This window comes from Struthio camelus, chromosome 3 (assembly GCF_040807025.1).
Source record: "Struthio camelus isolate bStrCam1 chromosome 3, bStrCam1.hap1, whole genome shotgun sequence".
Taxonomy (NCBI): Eukaryota; Metazoa; Chordata; class Aves; order Struthioniformes; family Struthionidae; genus Struthio; species Struthio camelus.
The window spans coordinates 99,193,049-99,208,438 of NC_090944.1; the positions used below are offsets into that span (position 1 = coordinate 99,193,049).

The following is a 15,390-nucleotide window of genomic DNA, read 5'->3' on the forward strand; positions in this document are numbered from 1 at the left end:
AGCCTGTACTCTGTGTTTACCATTTTACCTCTTACATCCTGTTATTAGTCTTGTTAACAACCCAGCTTAACCAGGCTGGGGCCTAGATCGTGCTGTTAAAAGACTGCAGCAAGGCCTCTCTCGGAGCGTTCATGGTACAGTATTGAGCACATAGTAAGTTTCTAAATGCAGGCACTTCTAAATATGTTGCTTGATAGTAAACCTCAAAACAAGGGCTGCTCTCTGTGGCAAGGAGCGCCCCAATCTAGAGAGAGACATATGGAGGGCTTGCGACCCCACCCTCTGCATAAAGTGCCGACTACACAAATGACATGGCGCAAGGCTGTAAGAGCAGCCTGGCTGCCATAGCAGCCGAGAGCAAGGAGCCGGCCTGCCCTGGCCCAGAGCCTGCGTGGCGCCGGGCCCTCAGGGCGCGGTCTGCAATCACTGCCCAGACAGCGACCAGCCTCAGGCGGCCTCCCGGGCTGCGCCACACGCGGGCGACGAGCGGGGGAGCAGGCAGGCCGGGCCCGGCCCGGCCGCGCCGCTGCCCTTGCCGCCGTCCCCGCGTACCCCGGCGGCAGGGCCGCCAACGGCTCAACGGCCCCACCCGCCGCTCGCTCGCGCCAGCCACAGGCGCGCGCCGCCGGCGGGGGAGGGGGAGGCCGCGCGCGAGCGGCGGCGGCGCCGCGCCCCCTCCCGCCTCCTGACCCCCCCCCCGGCGTGCCCGCGCGCCCCCGCGTGCGTGCTTGCGTGCGTGCGCGCGCGCGCCCTGCTCCGTGACCCATTTCACTGAACAAAGGATTTTGCTGGAATCTCAGCGCTAGACCTAAAATGGCGCCCGCCCGCTCGCCCTTCCCCGCCCCCCCCACCGCAAGCACCATAGAGACGGGGCGGGGCGGGGCGGGGCGGCTAGAGCGGCCCCTCCGCGCACCTTCTCTACGCGGCTGTAGTCCGGGCTCGTTGGTGCGAGGTGGGGGAGGGCGCCGAGGAGGGCGCTGCGAACCACATCATGGCGGGCGAGGGCGACTCCGAGCCGGAGAAGGTAATGGCGGGCGCGGGCGGGGCCTCTCCCGCCGCGCGCCGGCACCGCCTGCTGCCACCCCCACCCCCGGGCGAGCCGCTGCCCCTCCCGGACCCCCCCCCCCCAACGGCCGGTCCCGCCTGCCGCTAATTTTAGCCGCTCGGGCGGTGGGGGGGAAGCCCCGGGAGCCGCCGCCGGCCGAGCGCGGGGGGCCGCGCCGGGCCCTGGGAGCAAGCCGAGCCGAGCCGGGGCCGGGCTAGCGCCAGCCCCGACGGGGAGCGCCGCTCGCCTCGCCGGCCGGTGGCACCGTTGTGCCTGGGCGGGCGGCGTGATCTGACTTAGATCCGTTGCGTATATAAAAAACGGGAGATTCTAGTTACATGGGGCCTTTCGCGCGTTTTGGCATCCTATTGCCACTGCCGTTAGCGCGTGTGGGCGCTGCGCGGGCGCTGCCTGCTCGCCGGCCCGGCGGGAGTAGCGCGGCCGTTAAAGCGCCGAGCCGTGTGGAGGAGGCAGGTCCCCTCCTTGGGGCCGGGCCGCGCCGCCTGGGGGCCACCCGCGCCAAGGCGGGGACACCCACCCGTGGCCAGCCAGGTGCGGGGCACTTAGAGGTTTAGGTTGTTTTATGCCACTTGTGAACTGCAACTGTTAACCTGCTGTGTTAGTAGGCTTCTTTGTTGCTATGGAAATAGTTATGGAACGAGATATGAAAACGGATACTTCAGGTGACAGAATTAAGGCTCTGTGTGGCTCATTAAGACCCCCCCCCCCGACCCTTCTACAGGGCCTTTCTCTTTTGGGGTGAAACACTGTGGTGACATTGTAGCCTTTGTAACACCAATAGGTAGATTTGTAACAAATGATTTCAACTACAGTAACAGGTGAAATACTATTTTAAAAGTATGCATCATGTAGCACGGGTGCCGCCTTAGTCAACAACAGCAACATATCAAATGACTTCTTCCATATAGGGGTACTTGACGTTATTCATGAGGAGATTAGACCAATATAGATCAAATCATTTTTCTCTCATTTGTACAAAGAGATTGTGTTGAAACAGCTGATGGTTGTCCACAGAGAGTATAGATATAATTATTGATGGGGATTTTCCATACTTGCATACAAATCCAGCTGTTATGAAACACTTGCCATCCCTAATGCTAGTCAGATGTATTTCACAATGATTTGTCTCACAGAGTTGTCTGCTCTTCACGTATGCTAAGTACAATATCCTTACCAAAAAATTACAACCATTAAAAAAAATCATCTTTCTAGGTTTTAGTTGGTACTGTTGCACACATGGTGTATGGTGGTCTAAGGACTTAAACACAGCAAAATGCATGAAGACAGAATTCTCACACTATCACTGGCAAAAGAATTATTTGCAGGGGAAAGCGCAGGTATTATTACTGTTCAGCCACCTTAACTCTGACACGTGTCCTCTTGAAGCCTTCTCATATGTAGCTTCCTGTTCCTGCTTGTGGTGCAAGCACATGTTTATAAGGATGTTTGTCGGGTAGGAAATATGACTTATACTGAGGCTAGAAAGCTTAGATTGTATTAAAGCCAGTATGATCACCTCTGAAATAAAAAGTGTATTTCTCAGTCCAGAGTTGAGTTTATGAATGCTGCTTGTAATTGCTGTTTGAGAGTTTAATAGAAAAGTGGTACATATAGGTTAGAATAGATTATAAATGTAGGGCAGGGTATGAAATAATTGAGTAATTTTTACTAGTAGATTTACTTAAAAATTCAGCTGTTGTGTAAAGATGAATTTCTATGCAAAATCCTAGCCTATACATAGGATTAGGTTAAAAATCACTGGTTTAAAAATCTTTTTGTTCTTTACTCAGTATAAGGTTTCTCTAGTGCATGTGTATTTTTCAGGGGTTTTTTTCACTTTTTTAAAGCACGTTTGCTTTTTCAGATGATAAAATTACACTGTGTAACTAACTGCATAAGGGATTGTAACCTTACCTGTTTGTTACAATGTATTTTGTTTTTAAACAAAAATATTTCGATTCCTATGGGTTTTCTGCCTTCCTTCTTTTGGGAATATAAAGGACACAAGGAAGTAGTTCTCTTATAATCTTAAATAGGAAGGATGGATCACCACGTTTATACAAAATGATGTCCGTAAATCAATTGTTAACTCCTTTGAAACCATTCTTGGCAAACATGGACAGCTGTATGGTAAAGCTGTATGGCTGTCATGTATGGTAATCACTTGCTCAAATATAACCTTGGAAATAGGAAGGCCTTGAGTATTTATTTTTGATTGCTAAGAGTACAATTTCACAATGAAGTTGGGGGTCATAGTCTTCTACAAAAGTAATTTTTAAAAATTCTGTAATAAGATGGTTGACATATCATTAGTTTTATATGGCTGTGCTTTATCTATGCAGGTAAACATGCAGTTGAAACTAATAAAGTGACAAAGTTAAGGCAGAGCAGAAATCAAGGTAACTTCTGTGTAATAACTCACAAGATAATCTGATAATATTATTCTTATTATTTTGCTAAAATACTAGAAAGGAGAATGCAAGGTGAAGGTGAGTTCCAGTATAGCTTTTATATATTAAGCTGAATCATAAATGTTTTTGTAATTAGATTTTTTTTTTTCTTATAGTCCTTTAAACTCCTAGGATTCCTTGATGTTAAAAATGTCCCGTGTGCACGAGAATCAGTACTCTATGGCTCACTGGGATCTTTAGTTGTGGGTCTTGGACATTTTTTAGCAACCAGTAAGTACTTCTTCCTTCTGTCTTTTCTGTATTTATTTGTAAGGATAAATTTGTTCCTGTTTGCTGTTTGATATTTATTCTTATAATGGGAACCAATAGGAACCCAAGTCGCAAAGTTTCTTTCTCTGATTTTTGGAAGAATTTTTGTTTTTCTTTCAGGTAGAGTTAGAAGATCTTGTGACTTTGCAGTTGGTGGCTTTATTTTCACAATGTTAGGATACTGGTATGTAAAACGTTTCTTGAATTTTGACAGATCTGTGTTGGCAGCTTTGTACAACATGATCCACTTCTGACCTTTCATGCTGTTCCTGGAACACCATAAAAGACTTATCTAGCAAAGTGTCCTCTCCTTTCTCCTAGAAAATATTTTTAAGGGGACAGAGTTAAATGATCTTGACTTTCTATGTTAATACTCTGTTTCAAAAAACTTGCTATATTTTTCTTGAATCCTAAGAGGTAAAATAACCCAGTTGTTCTTTCCTTCTTTCTTAATTCTTTCTTTTATTTTCTTCACATGTACCACCCTTCCATCCTAATTATAAAGGCAGCATGTCGGTGTTCATGAGATTAAGTTTCACATCATTGAAATGAAGACATGTCTCCTAAGTGGTGCATAATCTTTGCCTTAGAAAAGCAGCGGTTACCTACTTTATATCATAATTAATTTTACTGGCATTACTGTATGTGGTTTCAACTTTTCAACTCCTGGAATAACTCTTAATTTGATATTGTCACTAATATGAAGCAGGGAATCATGTTTTCTTTCCTTCCCTTCCCTAGGTTTTATTGCAGGTACAATTTTGCCCAACACAGGATCCGGCAAAGAATGCTTAGAGAAGGAATGAAAAACAAAATTTTATTTGAAGGCAGTTCTCTTGATCCAGAAAGAAAACAAACTGGCAATGAAAGAAGCAATTCATAGTCTGCTATAGAGGAATCTGTGGTCTAATGCAGCTTTGAGGGAAGGTGGTCCAAAAATGGCAGTCTTCCCCGTAAACGTGGGAGGTGACTGAGACTGATAAATCATGCTGTTTTTCCTAGCAAATTCAAGTAACAAACCCATAATGAATCTGTTAAATCACTATACAAGCCTTTCTTTGTCTCGTGTATGTATATATGACTATGCACACAGTTAGGCATGACCTCCTCGGTTTTTGGCCTGTTAAACATTTGGGAACTGCTAAGTTCTGTTGCAGGCTCTCAAAGGATTAATGACAGTGGTTTTGGACTACTTTAACGTTTATTATAAACAGAGTGGTTCACTTTAGCAAAGTTGTAATTACATCTCATTTAAATATAGGAAAATATTTTCATCAGCCGTTCTTTGAGTAAATGTATTCTTCAGTGGTACTGTTCATTGTGCTGTTTTTAAAACAGAAACATTTAAACAGTAGGTGAATGCTTTGCTTGCGCAAGATGCGTAATATCAGTAGCCTTCTTAAGATTTCAACTGCAGTTTAGTGGGCAACTTCAGATAAATTATATACACTGTGAAACTGAAAAAATTCCGTCGTCGTTCCCTCTGTGTGAAACTAAGAATAAATCACTTGCACTTCAGTCTGAGCTATTTATGTAACTCTTTTTTTTATTTAATTAAAATCCTGTTCTTCTGTTTAAAACATTTCCTTACACTACTGTCTGCTGTTAAGTTGGTGAAATAATGGTGAAATAATTATTTACACATTATTGATAAATAGCAATGGCCAGTAGTTTGTTTAGAAAATCATGTGCTAGTTGTATATTTTGCTGCAAGTCTTTAGTTAAATATTGCTATATAATTTCAAGGAAACATTTTCTTATTTGGAATTACTGTGTTCTCTAATTGCATATTGGTAAAAAGGTGAGTGATGACATAGTATTCCTTTGCTTGTATACTCCTGTCTACACTAGTGAGATAGGGTGTTTATTATTTTCACAAAATGATTTCTATTAGATTTCAAAATTAATGCTACAAACTACTTTTGGTCTAAAGCCATTCACTGGGCAAATTCAATTCTTTCTCCCAGCTCTGTATTTAATCTGAGAGACTTTGTGATCTGTTGGTGTGGGGAGGTTTGGAGTCCAAATGTAAACAACACTATTGCACTACATATTTTAATTTGCAAATATACTTAAGAGCACTAAAGAAACATGCTATTTACACTAAGGTAATTAAACTTTACTCTGTGGATTAGCCTCTCACAAGAAGAAAACAATCCTGTATTCTTCTCCATTGCCCTCTGTTCTCTCTTCCTCCTGTTTCTTTTGCAAGAAGCACAAAACAAGAGAGATTTTTGTGGTGGACTTTCAGTTCAACAGTTTTATTTAAAAGTATCTGGAGAACTGGAGTTAGTATGATGAAATTCTTTCTTTCCTCACTGGAAAAACTGAAAACTCAGCAGTTACTCATAGCTAACCTTAACTCAGAAGATAAATGCTTCTAGTTTGGGGGGAGGCTCCTTCTCTTGTATTGGGTAGGAGGTATTGCCTCCAAGGGCCTCGAGAGTGGCAGTGGGAAACTGAATGAGCTGTGAACAAGTACATAGCAAGTCCCTATTTTAAGACATGGTTGAGTTCTTTCCTGTCTGACATAAGAGAAGGAACTGCAACCTAAGCAGGGGGTCTTTCGGCTGAGAGGTCATAGTTCAGTTGTAGACTTTAGAAAACAAAAGCATCCAGATGAAAATTTACTCTTTGGCAAGGCACAGTTGTTGAGAAAGAGGAGAATGCTGTTTTGTACTGATAGGAAAGAAGTTAGCGGGCACATAACGGCATCCTTCAAAATTAATACCTATGTGACTCCGACAAGAAAAAAGCAGAAACGTGACACTGTGTAAATTAAAAAATGTGATGGAAATTGTAAGATTAGATTCTTTCCAGTGTTAATTGGCTGCTGTTTTAGGCTATTGTATTTAAGGATATGAGCTCAATAACAATTCTTCTACGGCATTAGCAAATTCATGCAAATAACTGTATTGAATTCTAGCTACATCTGTATTGCTTAGATAACTGATCTAACATCCAGTGAACTTTTACCGCTGCGCAAAATGTAAAATGACTGTGCTGGATGTTAACGGAAGAATGGGGAAAGAGAATATGCAAGCAGTGTAAATGACATGATTGCATTGCAAGTTTCATTACTTAATAAAAGTTGATGTAGAATTGAGCTAAACAAGAGTCAGAGTATTTGCTGAAGGGAGGAAAGAAGGAATCTGTTGGCGTGAAGGGTGGGCTGGAATAGCAGTGGAAAGAACGTCCATAGTTAAACATGTAGAAAAAAGTCTGACATGATTCCTCAAAGTGTCTGTTACAGCTGCTTCTGCATTAGCTAGGAAGAGTAGCTTGAAGGTGACCGATGAGTTACAAACCCTTGTTAAAAGAGCAAGCTCCTTTGTAAAGGACAGGAAAAGGAAAAAAAAAAAAAGGCATCTCAAAGCTATTAAAGTAGGCTAAACTGGGATAAATTCACAAGAAAATAAATATTATAGTAACAGATACTTTCAGTGATGAAAATCAGTTTCATAACTATATCTTAAATTAGTGAGCCATATTCCTATTAAGGCTAATTTTTAAGCTAAGTCACCAGTGGGAACACACATTCTCCACCAATGTTTTATTATTGGACTTGATACCTTTATTTCAAGTATTGCAGCTGTGACAGGTGTGATAGCTCTTACTTTATTTAGTTTCATCCATTTAATACTTAGCCTTACTAAGAGGAACTAGCAATTTTGAAAATTTGTGTTTTCCTGCACTCTGAACAAGCCTTAAAAATGGAGAGAACAAAGTGTTAACAAGTTTAAGCTAAGAGACCACAGAAAAGTCCTATTTATCGCACACTTACTACTGTGGTCCCTAAACAGTGACTGACAGGCACACTTATTTATAATCTCTAAAGTTAATAAAATCCTACCTACTTTAAAGCAATCTGAAACACCACCAAAATAAATAAATGCTTATATGACCCCATTCACTCTTCAGTTACCTTACTCTTGCCACTCCCGACAGTAGCAATATTCTTTGGAAAAGGTGTTTATCAGCAGTCCTCCAGCAGGAGTATGTTTATGGCTCCCAACAGCACCAGGTGCCCATGGAGCAAGGGCATGCAGCTTTCAAGCCTTTCAGGGAGGAAAGTCACTGTCAAGTCAACAGGCAGAAATGCGGCAAACTAAGGTTAATAGAGAGCTGCATGATTAGATCACCTCTGCTCTTCAGTACCTTTTGCTAAAGCAAAGTTAATGCTTACAATCCTCTGCAGGCTCACGACCCGTGAATTTTTTAAGTTGACAATAGAGACAATTACAACTGCCATCTCAAACTCATGCTTTGCATCGTAACCCAAGCAGGGAGTTTTGGGAGACGTTGCTGGCATTTTCTTATTGCTTCGTCTTGCAAGCTTCCCAGCTAATTTGTGGCCCTCCCACCCCCGAGTCCTACTGTGCTGCAAAGGGAAGGTGACCTCCTCCTGTCAATAATAAATTAAATTTCGAAAATGAGCCTGGCTTTTCTTAGGATGATTGGGTGGGGGTACATTTGCTACTTCTAGCATAGGCAACCTAGGTAACAAGTTCTATGTGAATGTGAACTCTGTTGTAATGAGCTCCTGACTGAAAGATTTACCCCAATTTTGTAGCCTAATTCCTGTACTTCTATCCTTGTTATATCCAGGAGTTTAACCTAAGAGCTCAGTGATGACTAGTGAAGGTTGTTTGGTTATTTAAAGCTTGAAGCAAATATGTTATCGCCTTGAAAAACTGATCAAAACAAAGTTTTTATAGTATGTTTAGATGATCAAGTGTAGCATTTGAAGAATCGAGAATTAAGTGTCAGAAATGGACTTGGCTTTTAGTTAATGTAACTCAAGACATTGGAGCATGTATCCTTATTCTGCTTTTCCTGAACATATTACGTTAAGCAAGTATGATTGCTAAACCTTAAAATGAAGGGAGGGGGGCAGGCAAGGAAGGAGGAAGAAAAGAAGGATGGATAAGAAGATGCTAGTAAACACAGGCTTTCATTTATGGCTATCAAAAACCCTGACTAAGACTGTTCCTGGGCCCTCCCTTTTCCCTTACTCCGTATATACTTTTTTTCCAGCACATGACCCATTTTTCCACTGGATTCTATGTAGTGTGCCCAAGAACAGGCTAGCAGCAGGTCTTTCTGTTCCTGCAGGAACAGGTCAGGCCCTTCTGGGAGGAGAACTATAAATTTGAATCCAGTGCTGTGGTCTTACTCCTTGTACCTCTATTGGGTATTTTGCCTCTCAACACTTGTTTCAAGTCCATCACCAACCAAAAAAAAAAAAAACCACATTTGTTTTGTACAATTAAAAGCCTGAAGTCAAAAATCCTGTCAGCTCTTTCTGGGAGGAAATTTGCAGGCACAAGGGCAGTCTGTGGTCCCCAGTGCAATTTGGAAACCCTGTTCACTGAAAGCCACTCTCTGTACTCTGTATCGTCTTATTTTAAAGAATAACAGCAATTCTGTTCTAGATGTTCAGGAGGATATAGTAACCCATCTAGCATTTCAAGGCAGTAAACAGCTGCTTCTGACATCTATCACGAGCAGGACTGGCTCACAGCCCTCAACTTGCTGAACATGTCAAGAGCCCACTGCAAGTGCATAAAATTTGCCATGGCAGCAGACTACTACCTCTACAGGCTCTTTCTCTTTAGACTGACCACAGCACCAACAATACCCAGTCTTTGTATATTGTGGTGATGTATTTCACAAAACCAAAGAAGCTCTAGCTATCTGTAGTTGAATGCTCACAAGGTGTCAGTAAGAGAGCAAAGTACATTCTTTGCTTGTTTTTTTAAACTGTAAGTGCTTGTTTATTATGTCAAATGCTGTTACAAACAGCAGCATCCACCAAAGCGTTAGGTGCCTCTCAGCCAACACAAATTCTCTCCCCAGAAGACAGAGTCTCATCTTTCCTATTGATGGCAAATGACTTGCAATTAACTACAGCCATCACAATGTACAGTTATCTACAAGGAGTCTTGGCCTACTGGCCCTTATATACCTGCCTGACTTCTACAAGCTTTTCAACTCTGGCTGATATTCATGCTTTCCATCATCCAGGTCAGGCGTTCTTGCCACCTTTACCTTCGCTGGTGGCCAAACCCCGGGAGCGGTGTCTTTCTCTCCCACCTCAGCACTGCAACGCTTTGCACAGAAGCCGTGGAGACAGGAGGAGTGCTCCACCTGACCCATTTGCACAGAGGCAGGAGCACAGTCACAGTTACTGACGTGTCCCCGTGTAAGAGTGTCTGATGTTAGACTGGCCTATAATATGGCTCCCTTATTCTGAGCAAATTCACAGTCAGGGGCTCACAGTCCCAGCCAACAAAATACGCAGGATATGTCACGTAAGCAATTAAGGAGAAGCTAACATCTGTGCTCAGTCAAGAAACGATCAGGCTCTGGATGAGATGGTAGCAACGCTGCCAACGTTGCTGAAGACGTAGAGCCAGTAACTTAATTTATGACTGGGCAGATACGATATTACAAATGGCTGTTAAAGGATTTTTTCATGGCTCCAACATGCAGCAAGAAATTTTCCAACAGCCTCCTTCTTAAAATGGACAATATACTCTGTTCAGACAGCCCAAAGGAATCTGGAACTACCAATGATTATTATGTACTTTGCTTAAAAGGTTCTCATGCAGCATTTAAAGCCCTTGAGGGTCACCCTGAAGCAATACTAGGATGCCATGACAGAACTTGTTTTGCTCTCTTTCTTAGCGCTGACGCCATCTAAATGCAATCTTCAATTACCCACCCCCCGCTCAACTGCCCCCTTAAAAAAAAAAAAAAAGGCTCAGCCCTTCCTGCCTAAACCCCACATTGTTCCTCTGAACCACTCCCACAGACGTTTTTATACTCCAGGTAACAGGAAGATGGTCATCTCAATACAAAAATCCACTGACCGTTTTATGCACGTTTCTACCGGGGACGAACTACACTTCAGCTCTTACACCTTACCACCCACATGTGTTTTCAAGTGCTCCTCCTAAAATAATTGATTATACAGCAGCCTTTTTCTCCAAGCTCCACTTGATACAAGAAAAAAGGAATCTCCATGTTCTGGAGCTGGTGGGCACCATGCCCTGATCAAGACTAAGCGTTTTGCTCCATCTGCTTCTTTGTGGTGCTATCTGGCCATTGAGAAGCCCACACTGTTTTGCCACAGGGGGGCTGCATGAGAGAGAGAGCGCTTGTTCACCTACCACACAACTAGCCAGCCTCTCCTGCAGACTAGCAAGTTTAATGCAAGCAGAGCAAAGGAGGCATGCATGTACACACATACACATGCACACGTGCCCTCCCTTCCTTTCAGGAATGTTCAGCCTCTGAGAACTACAAGGCTATGTCATGCAAACAAACTACAGGCTTGAATTAAATTGTATGGCAGCAAATCTAACACCAAATTCAGACAAGTCCAATTACTTCTACAACAGAAACACCTTCCAGGTACTAGTCATCTCCAGTAGGATCCACATTAGCTAGAACTTTCAAGATACAGCCACCACCCAAGGAGGAAACCATTCACTTCCTCCTTTCGCCCACAAGCTTTTGGTTGCCTTCAATACTGTAGTTTTCAGTTTTATTTTGGAACTTGAGAATGATGCTTATACTTAATACTTGCTGGATGATGCAGTTTATATATAAAGAACAACTTTATTCATGAAAACCTCTATCATCTCCATTTTCTACAATAGAATCTGCCAAGAGAAACTGTTGGAAGTTTCTATTTCCCTTTCACGGATGTTACTTTAAACACACACACAGAGGCAGACTGCCAAGTAATGGAGGAACATAAATATCTCACGGCTGAGCCAACACCACTGCTGAACTAATAGTAGCAGCCCCTGTCTCAAGAATGTCCAGGAGCTGCCAGAGAAACTTTGTTTTTTGGAAACATCTCCCTCTTCCAGCATACTTCCCTCTGAGAAGCAGAGGAACGCGGAAGCCATCAGAGATTTTTCTCAACTCCCAAACCGGGGTGGGGGGGCAAGAGGAACGCCAAGCTGTGCTGGGCTCAGCAGACTGCCCTGTGCACTCTAGTGCTGGATTACAATTTGTTTCACCTCATTCTTTCAGAGAAAGCAGTTTCTACTGCAACCACATATCAGACTAAGCTGTTCAGCTCAAATACCGGAAGCCTGCTTAGTGCTTGATGTCCCCTGCTTGATGAAGGAGATATTTCTCCCTCTCTTTTTTTTTTTTTTTTTTTTTTTTTACAAAAAGGAGTAGGCAATTTCTTACAAAAACTACCATGACTGTAGATCTGAAACCCAAACACATTTTTGTAACATTATTATATTTTCTGATATGCAAGTATTAAAATAGTTTTCAGTTGCTCTATCACAGTTTTCTCCGAGATCTCTCAGAAAAAAAAACAGGTAAAATACACGAGACATAGGTGCTTGACTTACTGTTTAACAATTTAATAAATTCCTTTTTTTTTTAATTACAGCATAGCTGCTTGTACACTCCATTATATAATATTGAGTGTACAATAGAGGCTGGGAACCAACTGCCTGAATAGCAGTCCTGCTGAAAAGGATAGGGCTTACAGCGCATGCCAAGTTGAATACATGCCAACAGAGAGTTCTCATTGCACAGAAGGCAAAGCACATACTGAGCTACATCAGGAAGTACAGGACAAATCAAGGGAAGCTCTTATCCCCCTCTATATGACACTGCTGAGGCAGCGCATGGATTACTCCTGTCTGGTTTTGGCCCTCTTGGCCATCAAGGATGTGGAAAAACTGGAGAAAGTCCAGCCAAGGGCTGCCAAGGTGCTCAGAGGCCAAGAGCACATGTCCTCTGGAGAAAAGGTAGGAGTTGGACTTACCTGAGGAAGAGCAGAATATAGCGTGATCTATTAACTGCCTAAAAGTACCTGCAGGACAGTTACAAAGATGAGGCCTCTTGGTAGTGGCAGATAATGTAACAGATGCAGCGGCCACAGACTCTAGCTTAGGAGGTTTGGATTAGGCAGTAGGGCAAACTTTTTTTACTAAGAGAGCAGTACAACACTGGAACAGGATGCCCAGAGAGGTTGTGTATTTTCTATCCTTGCAGGTTTTCAAGATTCAGCTAGTCAAAACCCCAGCTGACTCGATCAAGTGCTAATAACAGTCCTGCTTCAAGTGGGAGGCTGGGCTGGACGATCTCCCAAGGTCCGTTGTGAACAACGTGTCTACGATCCTGTGGTCTGCTGAGAGACAGAGATTGCCCAAGACTCAAGGCAGAAGCAGCTTGACATAGGGCAGAGGACTGACCACACAAATCAGTCTCTTTAATTTTCAAAGAATCAAATCCATAACGATAAAGTACCTAGAACTGCTCTCAGGCTGTATTAAAGGACCCCAAACACTAGAGCTCTGCACGTGCTCTAGTAGCAGCACAGAATACAAAGTAGAAAAGAGAGAAGCGCCCACAACGCAGGCTCGGTCAGACTTCATGCACGCAGGTCTGCTGCTCGCAACCTGCATGTAAAGCTGGGCTGCTGTAATGCAGACCTGCTTGCTCAGGTCTTCAACTGTCGTCTCCAAATCTTGCTTCACAGAGTGATGTAAGCAAGCCCTAAGTGTCATTTCTTTTAGAAAAAAATATTACAACAACAAATCCCTCCAGCTCACCTTACTCATTTCCTCTCCCCCATCTCTTACTACCTTCTTACCACAAAGGCAAAAGTCCTTTTATAATACAAGGGCTTATCTTATCAACTTGCTCAATAGCCCCACAAAGCTGAAAGTTCACCAGAGCCCTTTGAAAGCACAGATTTAACCTGTTTCTAGATGGGCTACACGTAAAAATTAAGGAAAACCAAGTCTTTCATATGTCTCTCAGCTGGAAAACACTGAGATTTTAAGCATGCAATTACACCAAGACAATTCTTCAGTATTATTCTGACCCTTTTTATGATAAAACTTTGTCATGTTTCTGCACCATTTCAGAACTAGTTTCCACTGCAGCACAGATCTCCCCACATGTCAAATGTTAAATATTTTTTTTTTGCTAGAACTTAGGGGAAAACCTCCCAAGCAAAGAGCATTGGAAGAGTTAATGTAGGCTAATGTGACAAACTAAGGCCACATTCAGACCAGAAAACGTGTACTTTCATTTTTATGCTATGTTAGTTATCACAGAAGTCCTGGTACACAGATATCTGATCCTAGCTAAGGGAGAACTAACTCTGAGAAAACAAGTATCCTCTCAGCCCTTGTGTGCTAACCGAGACGCAGTTCCAATATACATACTTACTGTAAATTGCATCTTCTTTGGAACTACTAAGTTATAACATTTTTCTAAGCATGACAAAATTTGAGGAAAAACTTTGCTAAGCTTCCTTACTCATAACTTCAATTTCAGTAACTTTTAGGACCGATATTATTCTGCAGATCAAAGATTGCCTACTAAACCAGAAATGAAAATAAGCTTTTCTAAAATACTAGTACTGGCAAGCAATGACTAATACCAATATCACCTGCAGGAGAAAGTTAATTATATTACAGTTTAAGTTTGCCTTTTTTTTTTTTTTTTTTTTTTTTAAGTTTACAATATTATTAAGCACTTTGCATCTTTTTAAGCTCTTAGTTTATGGAGTTATTTATTCATTGCCAAATCTTCCTGCCGCTTCCAGTACTGGCAGAAAGACAAACTCAGGCAGGAGTCCAATCTAGATTCACTGACTGGCCAAGTCCCTATTTCAGCTGACTGATTCCATGCAACTGTTAGCCCTAAAAAGGCCCACCGCACCAGAGGAGACAGCTGGTGTCTCAGTCCCTGAGCAAAAGGGGAAAAGTTGCACAGAACTAATCACTAACCTGCAATTAAAATAAAAACAGGCCTCCTCTCCCCCCTCCAAATGGTGTCACTTTGTCTAGGATTAGGTGATCTCTGCATGACAAAACAAGGGTGCTTCTCTAACTTCACAAGAGGTTTGTTAATGCTTGAGCTACAAAGCAGCCCTTCCGCATTTCTGCTCTCCTCTTCCAGAAGCTTTTTTTTTTTTTTTTTTGACATCCTATAACTAACCCCATCCTCCATAGTCTTTCAGGCTAAAACTGCTTAAAATGGATTTGCTTTGATTTCACTTGTTCAAAATTAAGGTATAAGCACACTTCTTTACTTGTGAGAGTCTGGTCTTTGGCTTTTATACATTGCAGAAGTAATAAAGTAACCCATGTCTTATAATGCTCAGTTTGATTTCTTGTGGCTGAGTTTCAGGTTGTGCTTTTAGAAAGCATTGACCTAGTCTTCTAAAAGGTCATGATAAAAATTCTCAAAATCTTCAAAGTAGCTGATGAAGCTATCTGATATTGAAGACGGGTAAAACATGTTACAGCAATGAGATAAAAAAGCAGCTTACACCACTAGGAAGATTTTTTTAAAAGGTAAATATCATGGACTGCATATGGCATTATCAAAATACTAGTTTAATGAATTCCAGTATCAAAAAAAAAAATAGGGAAAGTGGGGGGGAGGTCAAGGGAGAATGTATTTTTTGAAAGTCTTCTAGCTGATCAAGAAGTATTCTGTAACATGTACCAAAAGGAACTTATGCCATAACCAAGGTAGCATTTACATTGCACTCCTACACACACACACACACGCATGCTGACACCAGTGCTCAGCGTTTCCTGT

At 42.4% G+C, this 15,390-nt stretch overlaps 1 protein-coding gene across 1 annotated transcript; it reads left to right on the forward strand.

Moving 5' to 3' along the window:
• Positions 1-717: 717 nt before the first annotated feature.
• Positions 718-5,310, forward strand: COX20 (cytochrome c oxidase assembly factor COX20). The gene is made up of 4 exons (XM_068939316.1): positions 718-1,024; positions 3,633-3,747; positions 3,907-3,970; positions 4,528-5,310. The coding sequence occupies exons 1-4, from the start codon at positions 992-994 to the stop codon at positions 4,667-4,669; spliced, it is 354 nt and encodes a 117-aa protein (XP_068795417.1). The 5' UTR covers positions 718-991; the 3' UTR covers positions 4,670-5,310.
• Positions 5,311-15,390: the final 10,080 nt, after the last annotated feature.